Source organism: Aythya marila (assembly GCF_965140915.1).
Source record: "Aythya marila genome assembly, chromosome: 17".
Classification (NCBI taxonomy): Eukaryota; Metazoa; Chordata; class Aves; order Anseriformes; family Anatidae; genus Aythya; species Aythya marila.
Genome location: NC_139058.1, coordinates 3,343,462 through 3,366,779, shown reverse-complemented (window position 1 = coordinate 3,366,779; position 23,318 = coordinate 3,343,462). Strand labels below are relative to the sequence as shown.

The following is a 23,318-nucleotide window of genomic DNA, read 5'->3' as shown; positions in this document are numbered from 1 at the left end:
GGCTCTAAATCCATTTTAGTTTTGTTCCCATAGTGCTGTATCAGAATGTTATTATGAAAGCTGGCATATGTATTGTGGAACTGCACTGAGACATTCTAATAATGTTGATTTGGGAAGCCTTGTAGTTACAAAACATCGAGTCATTCTTAAATGCTTATGGTCTTGGTTCAGGCGGGTACTCCAAGCTTCTTAACCAAAATAAGCTTTTATCCTGCTTTTCGTTGTCTGTTATTTAACATCATATTTCCCTTGTGCTGCAAAGCACCCTTTCTCATAAGTTAGTGAAACTATTTCGTGAATGTGATGGGCAGGAAATGAGTCTTAAGTAAAACAGCGCAAATGTTTGCACGAGGCAGTCTAAGTGCAATTGTTGTAAAAGCTGAGTACAAGAGAGTATTTGTGAGTTCTTGTATCAAAAAAGTATTGATTGATGTAGTCGCTTTTTATTTTTAATTAGAAGCAACAACTCGACGTCAAACAGTTGGATTTGTTGAAACTTCTTGCATTGCTAACCGATCCCCAGAGAAAGGTAAAGACCAACAGAGACCAAAACGGTACAGCTCCCCTTGTGGCCAGAGGTCATCCTCCCTTCCTCCTTCAAACAGGAAATCAAATACTCCAAGTAAGTGCTCTTCTGAAGTTTGGTTCATATTTTTTGCATGCACACAAGGTATATAAGTAATGGAAGGCTGCTCTAGAAGAAAGAAAAATAAAAGTATGATTTCTGCATTATTCTAGTAGACAATATGGAAAAAAGCTCTAAAATCATAGAAAACACAGTAATTTCATTTTTCTGTATTGTGTTGACCTTTTCATATAATTTAAATAAACACATAGCTTTGACAAGCATTCTTTAAAGATGTAAACATAAGATCACATGAATGGGAAATACTGCGCAGAGAGAATTTTAGGTACTTGAATGTACTTTGTCTCTCACAGCAAGACGAGAGATAATGTTGGCGCCAGTGTCTGTGACGTACAGCCCAAAACGATCTCCAAAAGAAAACCTCTCTCCTGGATTTAGCCATTTGCTTAGCAAAAATGAAAACACAGTGACAAGGTATGAATTTTGTGAATACAATTGTGTTCTGATGATTGTAATAGCAGCAGTATGTTTATGCAGGCTTAATACTGTTCCTGCTGGTTTTTGTTCATCTAAAAAGTTGTGGAAAATCTGAGTCATATGAAGATTTCTAAACATAAACCTAAGTTTTACTTCTTAAAACATGGCGAGAAAAATCTGGAATGCTTTCTGTAATCTAGCGTTTACCAAGGAGAAGTGTTGTGTTTATTGTTACGTATGTTGCAATGACATTGATCGGTGACAAAAAGGTTATAAAAGAATTGTTTTGTGGAGTAAGTCCAGATTTACAGGCAGCTTATCAGGAAATGTAAATAAAAGTTGAAACTAGTATCTACGTATTGCGTCATTTATAAGCATGTTAGAAGATGCATTTTCTGGTAACCGAGCTATGTAATATGATTTCTGTAGAGGTCTTTGCTTGGTAAAGGTTGTAGACTTTTAAAGAACACGCTTAGCTGCAAGATTAAAGTGTAGGACACATGTATGAGGAAGAAGAAATGTGTAGCACCACTCTGGGTTTTGGGAATGACTGTGTGGGAGCTGAGTATGTTTGGGAGTGATGGTTTGGCCTATTCCAGAAGAAAGACACATGAATGAAGCATTTTGGAATGTGCAGTTGGGAGTGTATTGGGACATGGTACTACTATGGAAATTGTTTTCTAAACAATTTGTTTATTTCCTACCTTTAACCATCTTGGTTAAATACTGCATCAGTTGATAAATCATTTCTAGCGAATAACTGTTGCATGCTTCTCATTCTGTAGATTTGATATACTTCTAGATGACCTGGAAACTGGTCCTGCCTCTACTTTACAGCACAGTAATCCAAGAAAAAGGCTCCAGTTTCTCTCGCTAGATGATACAGAAGGTAATCCTCCAAAGCAGGGGAAAATGTTTCTTTGTACTTCTTTTTTTGAGTTTATAAAATGTACTTTATCTCCCAACAGAAACATTTTTACCATAATTTCTTCCACATTGGTAAAAGCTGTTTAAATAGAAAGCTGACATGTTACTCCATAAGGTTCAATTTCTAAAAATCCTCTATATCTTGTCTTATTACTGTAGACTGAGAAATACCATTCATACAGGATTTTATTTTTATGTATATGTGTGTGTGCACAAACGCAACAGAAAAACAAAAATAATTAAATTGAGAAAGAAGGGCAATATGTTTCCCTATGCTTAACTCAGTTATGCAATGCATATCTTACTGGAGTCTATATTAAGATGTACACACTCAGTCAAACTAATAAAATTCCTATCTGTAATGCAATGTTTAGTAACAGAAAGAGTAAATATAATAAAGCCAGTTGTTTAAGATTTTTTTTAAATGATTGATTGAACCAAATCTTTCTAATTTTCTAATTCTTGTCACAATGTTCTGCTTTTGTTTTTATTAATGTAATTATTGAGATGGGTGTTTTCATGACAGCTAGTCTACATGGTGATATTTAGAAATGTTGAGCACAATACATTAATCTGTTTGTTAACAAAAAAAAATATGCTGTGTTATAAAGATTGCTTGAAAGATGACCCATCCAAATGTTTTGCATTCTTCTGGGAAGTTTGCTTAAGGCAAGCTAATGAGGCTTTGCTACTTCCTATCATTTTATATACCTCCAAGATCACACTGCTGTTCCTGTTTTTTTTCATTTTTTTCTCGTTTTCTTTTTCTATCCTATCTAATAACTTAATAGACAATTACAAAACAAATAAAAGCAACCTGTTTTGTTGATAGGAAGGCAGCATTCAGGTGTCAGACACAGCTCTTGTGCTGAATCTGTCAATCCTGGAGTGAAGAAGGCAACAGCATGGGATGAGAGGAGCGTAGCACAGAACTATGAGCCATTGCTGTCACCTTGTGAGGGAGACTTCAAGTATGCACCGAGGATGAAGACTCTGGCTGAAACAGAGAGGCTTTTTGATGAGCTGACTCAAGAAAAGCAACAGGCAAAGATGATTTTTTATTTTAATGTTGTGACTAAACATAGTTATTGTATGAGAGGTGAGGGGTATAGCTGTATTACCTACCCCATGCATGGCTGAAGTTCATGCGTAATTTCCATCGTTAATGTGGGAACGTGCCATTATCATTCACTGCTCTGCTTCTGACACTATAGTCCTTTACTGTTTCCAACTTTGTTAAAGGAGAGTCATTTTAACTTGAACACAGTGTGGATGGAAGGGTTGGAGTAAATTTTCTTTCTTCTTTAATGGACAGTAGCTTAACTCAGCCTTTCAAACCAGGAAGGTTATTTTGGCAACTAAGAGTGTTCTCTTCAAAATGCTCCTTGAGTGTCTACTTCTACGATTAACTTTTGTATTAGTTTGGTGTGGCATTGTGTTATGGTAACATAAGTTGTTGTTTAAGAACAACATTGGACATGTATCTGTGGCTTATGTAGCTCACCTCTCTGTAAGATTAATTAGGAAGGCTTATATTGGCTCTTGAGGCTCTAATTTACATCTGAAATATTTTCTGTTATTAGATTGAGGCTGCATTGAGTCGAATTCCTTGTTCTGCTGGAAGAATGACTTTGCAAGCAAGATTAAATCAGGTGCAAAAACTTTTACCTACAACTGTTCTCTTCAGTTGCTCTTCCACAATTTGAGGACACATAGTTTAGATGAAAGTTCAAATTTTGAAATTGATATAAGTGCAATTACTATGGGAATTTTACCTTTCCACTGAGAGTTGTTCCTGAATATGGCTGAATTGCAAATCTGTTTAAAACGTTGTCTCTAGACTTTGAAGCATTAAAAGATAATGGGGAATTTACATCAATTTAATCATAAATGCACTCTGAATTATCTTGTAAAAGGTGTAAGTTAGTGTGATTTATGACAATAATTCAAAAAATAATAGTTATATGTTTATATATTTTTATTGGTGTGACTCCGAATGCCCAAGCCAAAAAAAAAAGGAATGGGAGCAGCAGGAGGAAAAAAAAGTCAACAACCCACAAATACACACACACACACACACACATTAAAAAATAATATGAGAAATCTATAGGTCTGGCTCTAGTTTTTAGATGCTAACAGAATATGATAGCAAAATATCAGAAAGGATACTAAAAATACTACTAGATACTAAAGGAATAACAGTAGTATATTAATTTTAGAAGGATCACTGGATTTTGTTGTATGTTATTAAATCCTTTTTTTTCCCCCCTTTCTTTTTCTTTAACTGCTAGGAAGCCCTGGAAGATCGCTTGGAAAGGATTAACAGGGATTTGGGATCAATACGCATGACTCTGAAAAGATTTCATGTTTTACGTACCTCTGCAAATCTTTGACAATTCACTCTTGAATTCAAATAAGCTTTTTTTTGCACTAATATATAATTATGCACTCAGTAAATGCAGAATTGTTTTGTATTTTTATAAACCCTAAATAGTAGTTTTACAACTGTTACCCTTTACACACAGCAATATTTTGTACTTCAAACAGCCACCTATATTTTAAACATATTTTTGTTACCGTTGAGAAATTGATGTTTATCCTGTATTGTAATATTTTTAGAAATATTAATTATTTTTAAATAATGATATTCAATGTATAATAAGAAGAAACTAAAAGGCAGCTTGTTTTTGGAAAATGACCGTGTTATCTTTTTTGCACTTCATTTTCCTCACCATTTTATAAATATCTATGCTATGTTGTAAATATAGCTAATAGTAAATTTTGAATTTTCATACAAAAGGCAACATGAATTACCAGTGTTATAACCGCTGCTATATGGTAAATCCTTTTCTTTTAAGTCTTACAACTTGGATATTTTTCCATTGTGACAAACAACTGTGAGGAATACTTTCATTATGGCTGGCTGGCTGCAAATCGGTATATGTTTTGCTAGTTTGGCCGCCTCTGGCTACCTTTGTAAAATACTGCTCTAAATTATTTGGTGTCTCCCAACAGTTCAGGGAGTAATTCTTTGATATCACGAGGACCAGGATTCGTGAGATTGACAGCGGCCAGCTTACCTCCCACCGAGCAGCTCAACTCCAGCCGACACCGCGGGACGTGTAACTACCCAACTGCAGCTCCTGTTTTAAAATGCTAGTTTGGGGTTTTGTGCCATGCCAGTGTTCTGACCGCAGTTACAAGCACGCATTTCCAAATGAAATCCAAGCTATTTTTGTGACCATACATGCATTTTTCTTGGTGAAAAATATGTATTTGCTAGCTGGCATGTTGTTGAATTACTGTTCAACATTGATATTTTAGTTTGCATTTTAATATTAAATAAATGTTTAATTAGATTCTTTCCTCTAGCCCAAGAACAATAATAGGTTCTGGGATATTACATCAGCGATAATGTAGGTTTTAATCATATTGTGTGTTTCAAATTCTGTCCTTGTTCAAGATGTTTAGCCACCAATTATGTGATTATTTTGCAGTGGAAAGGCCAGAATAGCTGTCATAAAGGAAGCTTGTGAAGGTCTGTTTCTAAAATTAGAGCGCTTTTGTTTTAAGATATTTAATGAAGAACTGTCCTACCCATGCACAGTCTTTTTATTTTTTTTATATAAAGTGTTTTTTGCCTCCACTTCTGCCATGTGGGTTGCTTTTAATATAGGATGAGAATTGGTGAGAAGTCAAGGATGCTAATTACTCATTTTCCCTTTTACTCTAAAATGTTAAAATTGGGCCTGAATGCTTGGAGATGACTTGCTTGAATATACTTCCTGGCTACACCAATAGATTCAGAATTTTCATGGTATTTCATATTCTTAATTAACATTTTCCCTCAAAAGAGGGGTTGAGGGAGGGGAAAAAAAAAAAGTGACTTCCCAGTGTAACTCCAGTATTTAGCTGAACAAGTTTTTTTTCACACCATTTTAAATTATTAACAGGCAGAATTTAGAAGTATCCTTCAAAAGCAGCATTTTTCACAAGGAACCCATCACTAGAAAACTTAGCGTGGGTCCATTAATGGTCTTGTTCTTTCATCAACACTGCAGCAAAAACAAACAGAACTTTCCTGACAAGCATTTGAAACAAGCAGGTAAATCGGTTCAGCTCTTTCAGTGCCTTTCCTTATAACCTCCCTTTACTTTCACTCCATTCTCTCCAGTGCTATTCATATTCATGTACTTTTTTATTACATCCAGAAAACTGAAGTGTGAGTCAGAATTTATTTTTTAATCAAAAGTCCTCCTCCATCTGTTGGAGCTCTTTAGGCTATTTCTGTTCTATTATAACACTGAAGGGAAAAAATAATATCTAAGTGTTGCTCTTCGTAAACTTCTAGGACAACCTTTTCAAATAAATGTCTGGCTTAGGGTGACCTGTTTCAGTATGGTGCCTTCAGCCTGATTCTTCAGAGGGGCAGAGAATCTGCAGTTCCAGATTAAATCAGTGGGAGGCCTGAATGCTTAGTGCTTCTGAAAATCAGACCTGAAGCACTACAAAAAAAAAAAAAAAAAAAGTGGGGCACGTTTGGAAAATATGACTGCACTTGCTGTGCACTCTTCTGGATAATGTCTTTTTAAATTTTTAAATTTTAAGCCCTTTCAAAGTGCTTTGCCTGAACACAACCGTATTGTCTCTTTCCATAGCTGGGGACAAATAAGGCCTAGAGAAGCAGAAACTTAGGCTTCTTCTGAGCAGGACTTTGTCTTCCTCTTGCATTCTTCCATCTGGCACCTCTCAGCTATGTAGACATTCATCACCATTTTGACCCTACTAGGTTTTGCTCAGATCTTCAGCTTTTTTCAGTCTCGGACTGACCTCGCAAGCCCTTCTATCCATAGTTTCTCTGTGATGAGAGTTGCAGGAGTAGTAACGTTTATTGAGATTTAACTCTTTAACTCTTGGAAAATAGTCTCTTATTTGTCCCCTTCTATAGAAAACATTTCTTTTTAAAAAAAAAAAACACGTTTCTGTACCATTGATAACTTTAGTTATGATCTGCCTTCCACTGGGAACTTTATCTCTTAGTAAATAAAAAATTGATTAGAATTTACAGTGGCAATGCAGGTAGTCCTTGCAAAAGAAACTAAGGCCAATATGTTGGGCACCCAGGAGCACGGGTAACCTCCAGGGGTGGGACCCGAGATGGAGCAGCCCTGGGAGCAGGTCCTGATGAGATGTGTGCAAGTCCTCGAGGCTGAGACCAAAGCATGAAGCTGATGGCAGCTGAGGCTGATGAGTTCGGAATTACCCAGCGCTGACCAACAGGCTGGTTACTGATGATACCTTACACCTGCAGCAGGGAGAAGCGACGCACCCTTAAAAAAATCAGACGGGTGACAACACCTTCAAAGTTAAACCACCCCCTTTTTGCTGCCGTTTCTCCGAGATTTCCGAACGCCAGACATTGTCAAAACCGTGATTTTTCCCTCCGGCTTTTGAAGGGCCCGATACCCCAGGTGTAACCCCCAGCCCTAAGGGCCGCGTTCCTTGGTGTGTCCGCCCCCCAGTCCCGGCGGCTCGGGGCTCCCCGCGGCCGGCAGGCGGCGCCCCCCCCCCAGCCGCCCGGCGTGCGGGAGCTCCGGCCCGCCGAAGGAAGTGGCGGCTCCCCGCGGCGGGTGGGCACGGCTGGGGCCGGGGAGAAGAAGAAGCAAACCGTGCGGCAGGAGCAAGGGTGCAGGGGCTGGGGGGGGGGGGGGGCTGAGGCTTTTCGCCTTTTTTCCCCGCCCCGCAGCACCGAGCCCGCCCGCCCGCCTCTCTTCCCCCCCTCGCCAGCTCCACGGCGGGTGAGGGAAGGAGCAGAGCCGAGCCAGAAGCCGCCGCCGCCGCTGTCGCTGCTGCTTGCTCCCGGCCCACCCTCGCCGTGTGTGTGTGTGTTGGGGGGGGATTATGCCAGCGGAGCTCCGGCATGTCGGCACGCAGAGACCCGTAGGCAGTCGCCGAGCCGCAGCGAGAACCGCGGCCGGGAGCAGCCGGTGCGTGAGGGACCGGGGTGGGGGCACCGGCACCTGGCGGGCAGCGGGGCCGTGCCTCGCTGCGGGAGGGGGGGGTTGGAAGAGAAGGGAGGGTGAGGAGGGAAAAGGCCGGGCCCCACGGGGGTGGCTGCAGCCTCTTCCCCCCCAGCAGGGGCTGGGGTGGCTGGGTTGGGTTCGGCTCCTCCCCGGGGCCTCGGTGGGGCTGAGGAAGCCGGTGGAGGAACGGCCCCTGCGGGCCGCGGGGTGCCCGGCCGGGGGCTCCCGGGGGTGCCGCGGGGTCTTGGGGACGGGGATGGGCAGGGTTGGGCCGCCTCGGTCGCCTCCTGCGGTCAGGGGGGTGCTTGGGTGGGGAAAGTTTCCCCAATATTGGGATAAAGGAGAGGGGAGGGATGCGCCTGGCGCTGCAGCCATAGCAGCGCTGTGCCTCGGCTGGCGGTTGTTTCACGTGAAATTGATAAGCGAGCGTAACCTTGCTTGGACGCGGTCTCTGGCACATCAGGGCGGTTGGGTTGTGCCCCAGCCTTCCCCTCAGTGCTGGAGCCTCCCTTCTCCTCAGCCCCCGGCCACCATCCCCCTGCCACGTTCAGCTGAGGGGCACCCTCAGCACGGTGGCACGAAGCCGTGCTGGGTGTCAGGGCAGCCCTCGAGCACGCCAGGCACGAGGCCATAGCACGCCCCGTGAGGTGCTTCGCTCTGGCCATGGCCCTCCTCATCCTGGCTTCCCAATTAGCACTTCACCTGGGCTTGAATCTACCTGAATTTAGTTACCAGGTATCGTGGGGTAGGGGCAGGGTGGTGGCAGCCCCACAACCTCCCAGTTTTGCCATGAGGGGAGGGTGAAGGCGCTGCCCAGGCCGGCCTCTGCCTGTGGGGTCTGCCTCAGGAGAGCAGGGGCCAGACCTGCAGCAGCCGTGCAGGAGGAACACCTCTGAGGTAGAGCCCGCAAAAATCCTCATGGGTTTTTGGGCCTTAGGCACCCCCGGTGGTCAGTGAACTGCTGGGGACATCGGGCAGGCTCCTGAGGCGGTGTCTGCACCGGAGAGGGTGGGAGGGAGAGGTTTTCCCCTCGGAACAAGCAGCGGTGCTGTTCTGTAGCCAGATGATGGGCTGCAAGAAGGGAGCTCTCTGCTGGGAGGCTGCTGGGCCTGGCGGTCCCTTGGTGCCTCTCCACCTGACAAAAAGGGCTCAACCTGACAAAAAGGGCCCGGTGTTGGTGCCCCTCAACAACCCTGGGCTTGGTTCTGGAGCATTCGTTGCTGCCCCGTGCCAGCAGACTACAGCATGAGCAGTTCTCGCTCCCTGCCCAGCTGCAGGAGGGTTAATGTCACTTCCTTCACCTCCCCAACCCCTCTTGCTTCACTGAAGAAGCAGAAGCACAGAGGAGCGTGCCGAGGTGCGTGCTGGGCTGCAGCATCGCGAGCAGAGCCAGGAGCGAGGAGAGGAGCCCATCTCCTGGTGCAGAGCAGTGCCCTGTGCAGTCAGCCACGCAACGCAGTCCGATCAACGCTTTAGGTTGAAACGCTGTGGTTGAGACAAAGTTTATTCAAATTGTGCATTTAAAAAGAAAAACCACACAAAAACAACTTCTTCCTCTGCTAATAACCGCTCTGAAGTAAGAACTTCCATCTTCTGTGTGCTCTGGGAAGCAGCAAAGTAGATAATGTGGTGCCAAAAAACATCTTAAGTCTTTTGAAGACATAATCTGCAAATGCTTGGCTCTGCACGGGACAGGAGTTCAGTAGGACAGTGGTCACAGCTCAGCTTTCACAGGTATTGTGACTTAAATGAGCAGTGGTTTGGTCTTGTGTTGAAACATACGTGGTTTGTAGGGCTCCTTTTGGCGTACTGATTCCCTCCCCATGCCTTGTCTTTTTGCTTGCGCTGTATTTTTATCGTGTAGTTTATTTTTGTCGTGACTGTGTTGTGCCCCCGAGTAACACAAGAAGTCTGACTGTGTTACAGAGTTCAGCGCTGGCTTCTGAGTGATTTTTTCCACTGTTGAGTAGGAGGCTGGTGTTTGTAGGACAGCCTTTCCTGTCCTTTGCAGACCTCGTGCCTGAGACGTTCGAGAGAGGGCTGCGTAGCTGCCTATTCTGACAGGTCACCAGCTCCTCGGCTTGGCCCTGGGCTGCTCGCTACCTGAAACGCCTCCCTGGGATACACAAAATTAGGAATGACCAAGCATGAAAGCGTGGTTGCAGACTTGTCCTAGCTTGCTGTTTTTCACAGGAATGCTGCTTTGTCGTCCTTGCGATATGTTCTGCTTGTGGCAGCATCTCTGAGAGGGATGGGAAATGAGCAAGGGCTGAAAACGCCGCTTGTTGTGCTTCTTGCTTTTGATAGAGCAGGCTTCTGGTAGGCTGTTAGATTTCATTAATCATATTTAAGTTTCTGTCACTAACTTTTAATTAAAAGCATGGTTGATACCACTTTAATGAATGTACGGATGTTAGCCATCTTCATGCATAAAAACGCGTTTTAATTCCCTTACTATTCCCTTTATGGCCCTTAGATGCTTTTGTTGCCATTTAAACAGCATACAGTAGCAGCTGTTTATCTTCTTAATATAACTTTTTCTTGCATCTGTGTTCAGGAAACAGTAATGGTTTGAGTAAACAAATTTCTGGTATCCTTTAACAATATTTTTAAGTAACTTGGCAGAAAGGGTCAAAAGTGATGTCTAAATAGTGAACTCCGAGGCTCTTGCTGACAGTAGCCTGAAATAACTCTGCTAAAATCATTAGTTGTTCCTCGTGCTTACATGAGGTGGTGAGGAAAGCAAGAAGCCCTCGGTGCAGGACTTTTGCTTCTGGTGAGCTCAACCAGGAACTTTCCCCCAGATTAGAACTTTTTATTAAAATATCCTTTCTATTTCGGGCTCGCTTCTGATGGTGCATTTCGATGCACTTGCTGCTTGTTGTGCATCTAACAGCCCAAGCGTTTATTGTGATTTACCATCTGGCACGTGGGAGTTTTATCTAACTTCTCATTTTAGTTGACAGCAACCAGTTTGGAAAGACCTTGTCCTGATTTTTTTTTTTATTTAAAAAAAAAAAAAAAGAAAAAGAAAAATTCTCAAAACTTATAACTGACAGTGGTGCTGAGGGGTTTTGAATTTAGGTAAATAGTCTCTCTTTATTTTTATTTTTACTTTTATTTTTTTTAATTCAAATTTGTTACTGCTTCTGCAAGTTGGCCACAGAGCATCACATCCCTTGAGGAAGGTAATATAAAGAAGGTGCCTTCCATCGGTCCAAGCCAGCATTAATCTCCCCCTTACACCCAAATAAAAATCCTGCCATTTGGTTTTGTTCTTGGCAGCCTGACTGCAAAGCTGCAGAAAATGGCAAACGAAAGCTGCTGCTGACTCCTGGATGTCGCTTGACTCGTGCCATTCTTGCTTATTCATGATAGCGACCAGTTCTAGGACCGGCACAATCCATTGAGAAACAATTTTTGGCAGAGTTTTTCTTCAGGCTACTTCTATGAAAAACATGCCTCGCTTTGAGAAGGGAGGAGGAATGAACATCGATTTCTTTATTTCTTAGATTTTAATTTTCTTAGAAACAAAAAGCAATATAAGAAAACCACAGTTTTCTTAACAGTCAATTTCTCTAAATGGTGAAGATATCTTCTAATTTAATTTTAAAGCTGGCTGATATAGATACGATGCAATTAGTATTTCTGTGTATCCCCAAATTAGTGAGATATGTCTAAATTTAATTTTGAGCCCGAGAGCATCTTATATTCAACACTATTCTGTAGAATCCAGAGCGGATGGAAATGGAGTAATTGGAGGGTGAGGGGCGAGGAAGGGAATAAATAAAACACTTTATTTATTTTTAACTTTGTTTCCTGGATGTTGGAGGAAATCCACACACCACAACATCGTGCTGGGGCTGCGGAGTCTGAGCGTGAGCTCAGCCACGACCTGAAAGGGAATGTGGCTTCTCTCTTGGTAGCGTCTGTGCCAGGAGTTCTGCGAAACTTTAAGTGGACAAAATAGGAACGTGTAAATATCATTTGTTAACGTAGGAACAGCAAAGCAATTTAGCACTGAGCTAACTCAGATCCTGTCACGTCGGGGAGTTTCGGTCAGCGCAGAGCCAAGTCGGTACAGGGCTCCTGAAGGCGCGCGTGGTCGCGTGTTTTCTGCACGTGAGGGGTTTTACGGGTGTAACTGTGAACAGATGTTCTTAAATTAACAAATAATAAGAGGAAAGTGCTTATTTTTAATTTTAAATTGAAAGAAGAGCAGAAGGAGATGCAGTCAGCATCCCCCGGAGCCCCCAGCACCTCGGTGCTGGCTCTGCAGTGAAGAATTCAGGAGCTGCACCGCGGCGTCTCTTCCCAAGCGGTCCAGCAGCGTCTCCACGTGTGGGCTTCTGGGGATGGTGGCGAGGCTGCTGAAGGCTACAGCCCAACTGGGCACACTGGGGCTGAACGTGAGCACTCTGGGGATGGGGTCAGGGCTGCCGTGGGGCAGCACGCTGCCTGCAGCCGTGCCGCAGAGGCTGGGAGGAAGGCGAACGCCTCGGCTGATGCAGAGGCTGGGCAGAGCAGAGCTGTCAGGGCAGCAGCGTGGGCGGCCGAGCAGCCAGTGTAACCCTTTGTGGCTGCTCTAAAGCTTCCCCCAGCCCAGTCAGCGCCTGTGGACTGCATGGGAGATTTTTCGCCAGGTTTTTTAAGCATTTTTAAGCAGCCTCCAGGAGATCTTGCTCAGATAGATCTGAAGGGCTTACAGCATCCTGAAACCCGCATCCTTGTGGACCTCAGAGTTTGTCACAAAAAAAAAAATAAATCTGAGTGCTGAATGCTTTGGGTAAGGAGGGCTTTGTGTGGGATTTTGTCCTGTCTCAGTTGTGTTGGCCAGCTGAGTGCAGTGAGCAGGACCTTACAGCTCCCCTCTGCAGCAAAGCGGATGAGCTGAGGATACAGAGCCTGCCTCAGCACCACGAGGGAAAGGGATTTGCCTCGTCCTGTCTGTGCCTTCACATGGCTTGGGTTTGTGGGGGGCTTTCTCCTCGGGCTTCTTTGCCACTTGGCACAGCCTGGCTAGGGCATGGGCAAGCCAGCAGTGAGAGAGAGCATGGTGTCAGCCAGGAAGGCAGCGTTATTGCTCCTGTGGGCTCTCAGGAAAAGGAGCAGTGAGCGATCAGCTGTGAGTTTCCTGGTCCATCCTCGTGGCAGCGGCTCCTGTGACGGCCCGGGACGCGAGCCGTGATTTGTTTGGATCTCTGCTTACGTAAGGAGCACTGAGCCCGGGACACCAATTCAGGCGTATTAGCTGCCTTAACCCGTGGAGCAATGACCTGGAGGCGTTCCTTGTTAACAGGGCAATAACTAATTTGGAAGGCGGGAACCTGTAATCACATCGGCACGTCAAGTGCCCGGGCATATCTTGGTGGTTTGGGGTGAGGCCCTGTTATCTGCAGCTCCAGCGGAGTTTGCTGTTCGCACGACTGTTAACCTGGCTGCGTGGTGGGGCTGTAATTCCATTAGGTGCTTTAAAAGGCTGTGGAAGGATTCAGGCTCTTACAGCACAGCTGTGGTAAGCTGTAGTTCGGTTTCTCCTGTGTGTCTGATCCAGGTTGGCCACAACAGATCTGCGGCAGGGCTCGGTGATTGCCCCTGGGGCTCCTGCAGCTGATTTGGGCCGGAGTCAGAGCGGTGGCGGCACTGGGAACCCCGAAGGGCCCTGGCTTCTCCGTGCAGGTAGTGACTGTCAGGCACCAGCTGCCTGCAGAGAGCAACCAAGGGTTTTGCTTGTGTGTTTGTACGTGGGCATGGCTGTAAGTATGCTTTACGTATGCCCAGTGCAGGGGGTATAACTTCACTTGGGACTGTAATTTGGTTTTAGATCGGTACTGTAACAGAGGTAACCTCCTCAAGGTAGAAACACCACAGAATCACTTTGTGTGGGTGGTTTACCTATGTTAGCGCTACTTTTCTTTCTTTTTTTTTTTTTAAGAAGGAAATAGGCATTTTATATTTATCATATCCGATGAAATCGAAATCTAAATATTTACTTTTTTTTTTTTTTTTTTTTTTTTTCTGAATCCGAGGTTGAGAACCAATTGTAGGCGTTCCCAAGCTGTTAGTCAACCTACTGCGCTGAGTAGGTTGGTTCGCTTCGGGTGCTGGGGAGATGCAGCCTCGTGGTTGTGTCCCTCGCTTCTCCTCAGCCTCTGCAGCTGGAAATACTTCCCTCTGTGGGCTTGGCGACCTGGCGTTACGTTCGGAGGGTGTTCTAGCCTAAACATGCCGAAAGCTAACCATGTGTTACCTCCAGCAGCACGCGGTTAACTGCAAACTGTGAAACTGGAGGGGGAGTTTGGGACGTGAGGATGTAAATAACTGGGAGATATTTGGTGGGAAGGAACAGAAGGGGGAGGAAGGCCTCGCGCTAGCTTTTTCTCTGTCAACCTTATCTTCTTTATAGCGCTCCCCGTGCTTGACTTCCCGGGCTTTTTACAAGCAAAGATGGAAGGTGGCTTCTGTCCTGAGCAAGGATAACCAGCAGCAGGCATGGGAGATGCTGCAGGGCACGATTTGGGAGAAGGGGCAGTAAAAATCCCAGCGGCTCTGCCTCCAGGTGCGGTCCAGCACCCAGTGGTGTGAGCCAAGTGGACCCCGTTTCCAGGTGGGCTCGTATTTTTTGGGTAGGGCTGGCACGGTGCTTTGAGGCCCGTTGTGCAACTCCACCAAAGCAGAGTGATGGAAAATGAGAAGAGCAAACAGCTCGTTTGTTTTCCCTCTCTCCATTGTTTTTAAGCATCGTTTATCCAGGCTCTTGGGACCCGTTGTTTGTCTAACCTGTATCTGGATTGTAAAACTGTTTCAGGTTTTAACTTCAACAGATGGTAAACGTCCTTCAGTGAATATCCTTAAAAACGCATTCAGCGTGGACACAATGTGTCCTCTGTTTTGGGACTACAAAACCACTTTTAATGCTGCATTTTGTTTACATTTAATTCCTATAAATAGGCATTTCAGTAGGGCACCTTTATCTGGCACACTATTGCTGTTGGAAGGAAGTAAATAGGGTCAACCTACTTGAAGTATAGCCTTTTAGGACAGCTTCTGCATGTTGGCTTCCCAGTTTGAAGGCTTCACTTTGGTCAGAAGAGCCGAGATGGTTGGTCTAGGTGATCTTGGAGGTCTCTTCCAACCTAAACGATTCTGTGACTTGCCTTGCTGAGGGTGTGCACTTTGGTATTTGAGGCTCTGCTTGGAAATCCTAGTACTGGAAATGCAGCATCGCTGTGTCGGGGCGAGGATGGCAGGGGGAAGACCCTGGGTAGCAAAGTTCATCAGTTAGTGTCTCATTAACTGGCTGCTCACAGCAATATTTATGCAAAGCCATACGGCAAACTGCTCCCCACGTTTCATGGGTGCTTTTCCTTCTGTGCCTGGCTTTCAGTGGCCCTCGTTAGGTCAAGTGCCAGATCTGCTGCATCACAGATGTACAATCCCCTGAGCTGTGTAGGAGAAAGCCTTCTCCTGCCCAGTCCTTCACACGACTGCCCCGCCAGGAAAAAGACCTTGCCCTGGAGGAGAGGTTTTGTTGCCTGACTGAGCACCGGCGTTACCAGAGGTAGGAAAGTTGGAGCAATTTTTTCCCTGCTCTCTCTTACGTTGCCTGTACTTCGTTTTGCTGGCAGAATTTGTGTTTTATTCCTTGTTGGTAAAGTAGAACTGAAGAAGAGAGAAGAATGTTTTATCTTAAACATCATTATCAAAATCATCAGCTGAACGGTACTGAGAGACTATTCCTATTCCTGGTTTAAGGCAGAGTATAATTTGACTTTTAGATCTCTGTTTTTCCTAAATCAAGTGTATGGCACCAGCAGCTCAGAGAGTCTCCTCCTGATTATAAACAGGCTTGGAGCCATCAAAAAAAAGCCTTGAAATCAGCTCAACAACTGTTTGAGAACCGTCTTCTTAATATTCCTCTCCAGCCCTCTGCAGAGGCCTCCTGCAGCAAATGTGTAGATGTCAGTCGTTCCCGTGCGTTTCATTTAGCTCCCTGCTAAACTTTCCAGGAGATTGTATGCAGATGAGCTTCTCAAAGCTTTTTTTTTTTTTTTTTAAATATATTTGGAAAGGTGGGACCAGCGAGGCAGAAGCCAGCACAGCACAAGCAGCGTTGTGGCCGGGGCTTGATGCAGCATGTGGCCACATTGCTCGGAGCACCTCTGTTCCCATGTTTCCTCCTTTTTGCTTTTGTCTGGGTTTTCCTGAGGTTAAATTCCTGTTTCTTGTTGCAGTTTCTTGCGTGTAGCCCAGGTCTGTGTGTCTGGACGTGGGGCAATGGGCAGCCTGCTGCAGCTGGGGATCATTTGGTGGGTCTGGGTGCGCAGACCCCAGCCCAGGAAGGTGAGGAAGGCTCCTGGGTGCTCGTCGAGGCTTCGTCCTTGCAGCCTGCGTGGCAGCAGCTGGCCTGAGCCTCCTGGCTTGGACAACTCGAGCAGTTCCTAAAGGTGGTGTAAGCACAGCCACGTGCTCCAGAGCCCAGGGGCTCGGCACTGCAGCTATCAGAAGGTTTTCCATCTGGAGGTGGAAAAAACAAACCTTCCAGGGCTGCTTTATCTCGAGGCTGGCAAAGAGTGCAGAATGAGTGACATATTTCCATTTGACTCATCTGTTGTCAAAGTGGCGACACCCTTGAGTCACATTAAAAATGAGACCTTGGAGCTGAATTGACATCTCGCTCCCATAGGCTCGGAGCAGGTGTCTGCGGGCTTTTTGGTTTTGTTCTTAGGAGAATTCTTTCCTCCCTTAAGATGTGATGAAATGGATCAATGCCACCGCTAATATTTCGGGTTAAAAATGACAGGAGAGCCTGGTTCAGGTGCAACGCTGGACATCAGCTCTGAAGATATTCAGATAACCTGCTTTATAACTGCTTAAAGCCCTGAAAAAAAAAAAAAAGAGTGCCCAGTAGCCAGATGGTTGGAAAAGAACACCCCACGATCAATGAGGCAATATGTAAATATTTTCAATCATTACCACAGTACTGCTGTGTTGACATTGAAATTCAAAGTGCTATTCCATGGGACTCCTCATTGATCAGCAGATGAGCTCTGATAAAGAGGAGGATAAAAGCACAATACTGAGAATTATTATGGACTGGGGCTTTCGTTGACAAGGACAGGCTTCCACCAAGGTCTATGAAATGGATTTTGAACCCTCTCTAAGCCTGTTACTGAGACACAATGTTTCTTCCCTGCCTGTCAAGTATGGATTAAATGGTGTATTATTGCTTGAGCCGTTTTATTTAAGGTGAAATGCTGCATAGTTGACTAATTTCTTTGTTAATTGCCACGTTTATATGGGAAGGGGCAAGGTGGAAGCTGATGCAGAGGTCTCTGCTTGAAATCCAGGCAGTAGAAATGACTGGAAGGTAACATAAAGCATGGGGTTGGATTGAAATAGTTGTGGGGGGAAGAAAGGTTCTCCTAAAGCAGGCTGTAGAGACCCTGTCTGGCTGATTCACTTAGAAATCTTTACGGGGTGGTAGCGATCTCATGCATAACACATCAGGTGTGTTCAGCAGCCGCAGGTGCTGAGCCCACCACGAGGCTTTTTTTATTCCCTCCACTTCTGGGTTTTCACTCATGGAAAAAATCACCTGGGTTATACCCCTCTCAGAGGGGAGTCGGGAGCTGGGCTGTAAATAAATGCTCGTAGAAGCAGATTTTAAGGTCTGAATGCGTGAGGACCCACCTCAGAGCAATGCCATGCCCGCGTGCTGCAGATGCTGGTGTCTGTGGTTCCTGGGATCCTGCCGTGGAGGCAGAAGCTCAGCACCCGTCTGGGGAGCTGAGAGGTGTCCCAGGGGATTTGGGGAGCAGGTTTTGGTGTGTGGTGATACACCTGAACCTTCCCACCTTACTGGGTGATGGAGAGTGGAGCTGCATACATATATTTGATGCATTTTCTTGGAGGAGGGTGGGGGTTTTGCAGCTGAAAAGCTTTTTACAGCTATAGGGACATCCAGAGGCCAGGGCATTTCTGGAAACCTTTTTGCTTTCCCTCCCTCCCCTTGGGGCTGGCTGCTGGCAGCGAGGCCAGGACCCAGTGCTCCTTGGGGTGCTTTGGAGGGGGCAGGTGCTGCAGGCATCAGGTGGGAAGAGTTATCTGGGTGCCTTTCGGAGCTGCTCATATTTTCTAGTTAACTGCTGTGTTTGTCTTGCTTGTTCATTAATTTCCTCTGTTTCCTGGCACATCCTGGAGCCTTTTCATGTGATTACAGAGTTATTCAGAATTCTGATATTATTTCTCCCTGCTTTGTTGCTTTTTAGTTGCTCATTTATATCCCCTTATTGTTTTAGGGTGACTAACTGGTGGGTGAGAATGGAAAACGCCTTCACTGAGGATGAAGGACTCCTCTGACTCTCCCATGGTCTGAAACTGGTGCTTGCGAGCTGGGAGCAGGCAGGGTTTGAGCACAGCTGACACTTTTTAGGGCTAAGTATTCAGAAATGCAGATATACAGAGGCAGTGGGCTGAGCTCAAGCAACTGCAGGGTTTGCTAGGAGCAGTTTTGAGCCTGGGTGTTTCCCAGGGCAAGAACTGCTGCACACGTGGATGTGGCTGCATTATGCAGGTCTCTGCTCTTGGGCAGATGCTTGGGCTGCTCTGGGGTTGTCACCAAGTGTGTTTGTCCACCAGTATGAAGTGTTTCAGTGGTGTCAGTGACTGTGCCTCTTAGGAGCAGGACTGATAACTGGAGTGCAACGCTTTGGTTAAGCAGACAAGCCTTCAGAAGCCAGGAGAAAGCATCTCACAATTAATTGTCCTTGTTGGAAAGGCAGGTGCCAGTTCTACTGGTGTAATGCAGAGTTTTTGACATCTGTGCTAAAAATGAGCTGCTTGCCACCTGCTGGGTGGCTCCTCATCCTCCTCGCACAGGGTGTTTTCATATGAATCTGTCGGCCGACTGCTGCATCTTTCATTTCCCTCATCTGATGTGCGTGGGGCTGCTCCAAGGCCAGATGTGACCGCTGTGGGTTCAGGTCTGAGCCACCCCAGCTCCCCAGGACTTCTTGGAGAGAAGCTTCCTGGGAGGAAACCTGTAACGATCATCTTTTGCTAATGACCCGGAATAACAATACTCTTCTAGCCTTTTGGGAACTCTTGCATTAACTTGTGCTTCTAAATGGTTTTGTTTGGCTGCTTTGGACAATTGTGCCCCTTGTTTAACAGGGACATGAGGTCCCCTGGGTTTCAGTAGGGCAGTTATGGAACAGAACCAGTTTTAACTTGGATTTGATAACCACGTACCACAACGTGTATCTGAAATTCAGGCGGGGTTAATTACTGTTAATCTAAAAGGGCTGTAATATTTAATTTAATTTTAATTTAAGCATAACATTTAAGTTTAAATTTTGAGTTGGTAAGCTGTTCTCACACCTAAAAATAAAAGTAAGTGAGGCCTCTGCAAGCTGCAGTGGGTATAAAAAGTGCTGACTTGGGCATGCAATCAAGGTGAATTCTGTGATTATTCCAGAAAAAGAAGTTGTGTATGTGTGTCATAATGTCCTAGGCTCCATTCATTATCTGCTGCTTTCAGAGTTTACTGTAGAGAAAATGCTGGTGTTTACATTTTTCCAAAGGGTGTAGTTTCGGTTTCTGTTGCTCAGAAATGCTTTTGCTTTTAATCACTTTTGATTTCGGTACAGTTAGCAAGTGCAGGGAGAGCTCTTTCTGTTTGGAATAATCATTTCAGACTCGCTGTCGCTGAAAATAAGAAAGTTGGTCATCCTTCCCCAACCTACAAAAAAAAGGGAAGAAACCCAGCCCCGAACCAAAAAAGAACGAAGCAGGTAGGAGGATTGCTTTGCTTGAAAACTGAGGAGGTTTTGTGGCCGCCCGTGCAGTTTTGTGTAGCTGCGTGGTGAGACCTTCAGGGTTGTCCCCGTGATGGGTCAAATGCACACCGAAACCTGTTCTTACACGCCCCTGCTCGTTCCGAGAACTGCACTTTTTTTTTGCAGAGCTGGTGAAATGAGGCTCTGGGCGGACTCTGTGTAAGAAAAATATCTATTTAACCGTGCGGTGCGGTGGATGTGCCCTTTGGGAGGATATCTGGCGTATCCAGCGTCTTTATAAACTTCTCTACCTGGTGAAGGCAAATGTGGAATGGACACTAGTAAATCCTGATGCAGCTGAGGAATGAATTATTGTGAAACATTAAAAATAGCAAGACACGATCTGGCTAGATGTATATTGGTCTATAAAACCATGTGAATGTAATTAATCCTCTTAAAAAAGAAAGGGAAGGGAGTGTGAGGGTTCCTGTTTGTTTACAGATCGGTGTGTTAGAGTGGTTAAAAGGAATAATTTGACTAAATTATTTTCCAGGAAAGCACAAGTTCAAATGCAAAGGGAGATTAAAATTTTATATTTAAATATATCTCCATCGTACAGATTTGATTAAGTGATTTAGGGAAAAAAAATCCTTTGGGCTTTAAATCATGGCATCACGTATACTAGCAGGGGATTAAGCCCTTTTAAACTTCCATTTTGAATTGTTTTTTTTTTTTTTTTTTGAGTTAGGAATTCCACGAGAATTCAGCGGGTTTATGTCCGCCCCAAAGAGCAGAGACCTGAAACCTGCTTGACAGAGGTTTATATCTACCAAAACTTTCATCAAGTAGTTCTTCAGTTGATTTCAAGGTGTAATTTTAAGAATAGTAACTATTCGCTGGTCGTCTTGTAAGCCTGCAGAGTCAGTTTTAAATGTGATCTGCTGTGGACCACGTTAGTGTTGAGGAAGAACTGTAGTCGGTGGAGGGACAGAAGACGAATTCATCTCAGTAACCCAACGTTGCAGCCATCTAGTGAGCGTGATGCCGCACCATGCAACGGCCAACATTGAATTGTAGGTATCCTGGCTAGCTTGGCGGGCAATACTTGGTGTTTCCACCTTCCAGAGCGCCCGACAAAGCTAAGAAAGTCCTTGAATATCATCGTGTGGTGTGAGTATTGCCTCTGTGCTGTGTGCACGAGCTCTTAGTTGCATTGCAGAAGGTTTGGAGGTAGGCTCAGCCACTTGATGTCCAGCTATTTCAATGGTTTTTTTTTAATTATTTTTTTTATTTTTATTTTTTATTTTATTTTATTTTTATTTTTTACCCGGGCTGGGAAAGCAGAAGTGGTGTTTGGGCCCCGTGCGACTGGCTCAGCTGTGAATCAGCAAATGACGTTAATAAGCATTTGTGGACTAAATATATTTTTAAGCTGTCTGGCTGCTTGCTCTTGGTGAGATCTCTGAGATTAATGGTCCCGAAATGTTACTCATGCTTGCTCTTCCTCCAGGAGGAATCTGACCCGTGCGAGCACTTTTATTTTTTGGGGTTGCTGTGCAAGAAGGTACAAGCATAGCAAGCAATCCCACTTATGTTATTTTTTTTAAGTCTTGATGAGACCTAAATCTGTTGGCTGGAGCGGGGTGTCATGGCTAAAGGTCCCCGTGTTTTCCAAATGTTCCAGGTCCTTTGGTGCAGTAAGCGGTGTGTGCTTTTAGTTATATTTTATATAGTTAGTTATATTTTTATATAGTTATTATATATATATATATATATATAGTTAGTTATATAGTTTTTAGTTATATTTTAGTTATATTTTTTGTAACCTGTTGGCTGTGGGTGCTGGTCTTAGGGCTTGGATCTGGGTCCCAGGAGAGGGGATGCTCTGAGAGGTGCTTGGCTGGTCCGTGCTAATGCAACTTTTCTCCCCATGGAGTGTGCAGGGGAAGGGCAGAGGCCTCGTTCTCGTTGGCATTTTGAGTCCAGTTCTTTTTGTGTGTGTGCAGACCCGGATTTGCATGTTGTAGTGCAAACCACAGCTCCTGCTGTCAGGGGGGATGGCTGCACCCATCCTCAAAAGGGACAGGAATATTGTGGCTGCCTGGCATCAGGGGGAGGCTGCAGGTGCTCTGGTTGTCCCTGTCCTGGCCCCCACCTGGGTGACAGCAGGGGCAGAGCAACCGAGGACAAGATCGAAGGCAGAAATAAAGGCCGAGAAATTAAAAAGACCTAAAGGAACTTGAACGTCCTTGGGAGGATTTAAGAGGGGGGAGCACGTGTGCGTGTGTGTGACCCGAAGTGCTCGCCAGATGCTGTAAAAGCAGCATTAAAAATAGTTCTTCCAGGCTGCTGGTAACGAAGGGACTCTGCAGGAGGAGTCCTGCAGGAGCGCAGCGTGCTGCCCGGCGTGGCGAGGCAAACCACAAGAGTTCCCCCCGGCTCCCCCGACAAAAACAGCCCTGGAGGGAAGCCGGTGGTGGTGAGATGAGGTGTAAAGGGCCGCCTTGGCCTGGTGTCTCTCAGCTCTGAGCTGCGTGGGTGCTGCTGCTTCATACCCTGCCCTTGCTGTCCTGCGGGCCTGGCCCCACCGCGGTGAAAGGACTGGGGGTGGCTGCAGAGGTGGCTCTGGTTCCGCTGCTGGGACGTGGGATCCTGCCCGCTCCCCAGGGAGCTGTCTGGAAGAATGCTGCTACGTTGATTTTTTTTATTCTTTTTGATTTTAATGATTATTTTTTTTTATTTTCATCTGGAGTGAGGTTTGTGATGGTTTCCCCGTCGTGAAAATCATTCAACGCTCTACCTAAAAGGGAAACGCTTTGGGGGGAAGCTGTGATACTGTGCAGAGCGAGCGAACGAGTGGTCAGTGCGGTGTGTGTGTGTTTTTCTTCCCTCTTTTCTTCTTTTTTTTAAATTTCCATGAGTTAGAGATGGCGATGACTCATAGCTTGGAACGCACTTTAAATCCCTGAGGTGCTCATTGCCGCCTACCATCACGTATTGAATTTCTGACATACCGGAGGGATGTCTGCAGAGCAACTCTGATGTGCAATTATAAAACGTTGTAGCTGTATGTTGTTTGCATAGGAGCCATTAGCATGGTATAACTGTGAAAATAATGCAGCTTTAGTCTTGCTGTTGATTTCCCATGGGCAAGGCAGTTAAGCAACTGTGCTTTATCTTTCTTTAGGATGTTGACACATGTGGACCAACAGTGACATCCTTTTCCAGCAGTGCTGTCTCCGCTCCCTCCTGCATTCAGAAGCATCTAGAGAGATTTTTTGCAGAAGGTAGGTTCTGGCAGTTCAGCTGGATGGCTGTTCTTTCTCTCCTATACTAGAAAAAGAAAACATTTACATGTTACTAGGGAGAATGGTAATGAGGCCGGTGGATACTCGCTTGCTGGTGAGAGAGGGGATTAACCTTAGCTTGGGTTCCACTTGAATATCCGCCAAGGGGAAACATGATAAAATGGAGTCTGGAAGAAAGGCTGTACAAGTTGCCTTTGAGAAGGGCTTGGCAGCCACA

At 45.2% G+C, this 23,318-nt stretch overlaps 2 protein-coding genes across 10 annotated transcripts in view; both read left to right on the top strand.

The window, feature by feature from the left end:
• Window positions 1–5,799, top strand: part of MPHOSPH9 (M-phase phosphoprotein 9) — a 28,339-nt gene extending 22,540 nt beyond the window's left edge. For both annotated transcript variants that reach the window (XM_082774554.1, XM_082774553.1), the window contains exons 19-24: window positions 458–622; window positions 940–1,060; window positions 1,849–1,952; window positions 2,823–3,034; window positions 3,574–3,642; window positions 4,282–5,799. In XM_082774554.1, the coding sequence (XP_082630680.1) occupies window positions 458–622; window positions 940–1,060; window positions 1,849–1,952; window positions 2,823–3,034; window positions 3,574–3,642; window positions 4,282–4,383 (773 nt within the window). In that variant the 3' untranslated portion in view covers window positions 4,384–5,799. The remainder of the gene's footprint in view (window positions 1–457; window positions 623–939; window positions 1,061–1,848; window positions 1,953–2,822; window positions 3,035–3,573; window positions 3,643–4,281) is intronic.
• A 1,899-nt stretch (window positions 5,800–7,698) lies between these two features.
• PITPNM2 (phosphatidylinositol transfer protein membrane associated 2) overlaps window positions 7,699–23,318 on the top strand; it is a 133,656-nt gene continuing 118,036 nt past the window's right edge. For 7 of the 8 annotated variants that reach the window (XM_082773955.1, XM_082773961.1, XM_082773963.1 and 4 more), the window contains exons 1-2: window positions 7,699–7,977; window positions 22,981–23,080. The gene's annotated coding sequence lies outside the window, so the exon portion shown is untranslated. Of the gene's footprint in view, window positions 7,978–9,611; window positions 9,748–22,980; window positions 23,081–23,318 lie in introns of those variants that run through there. The other variant, XM_082773956.1, reaches the window with a different exon arrangement.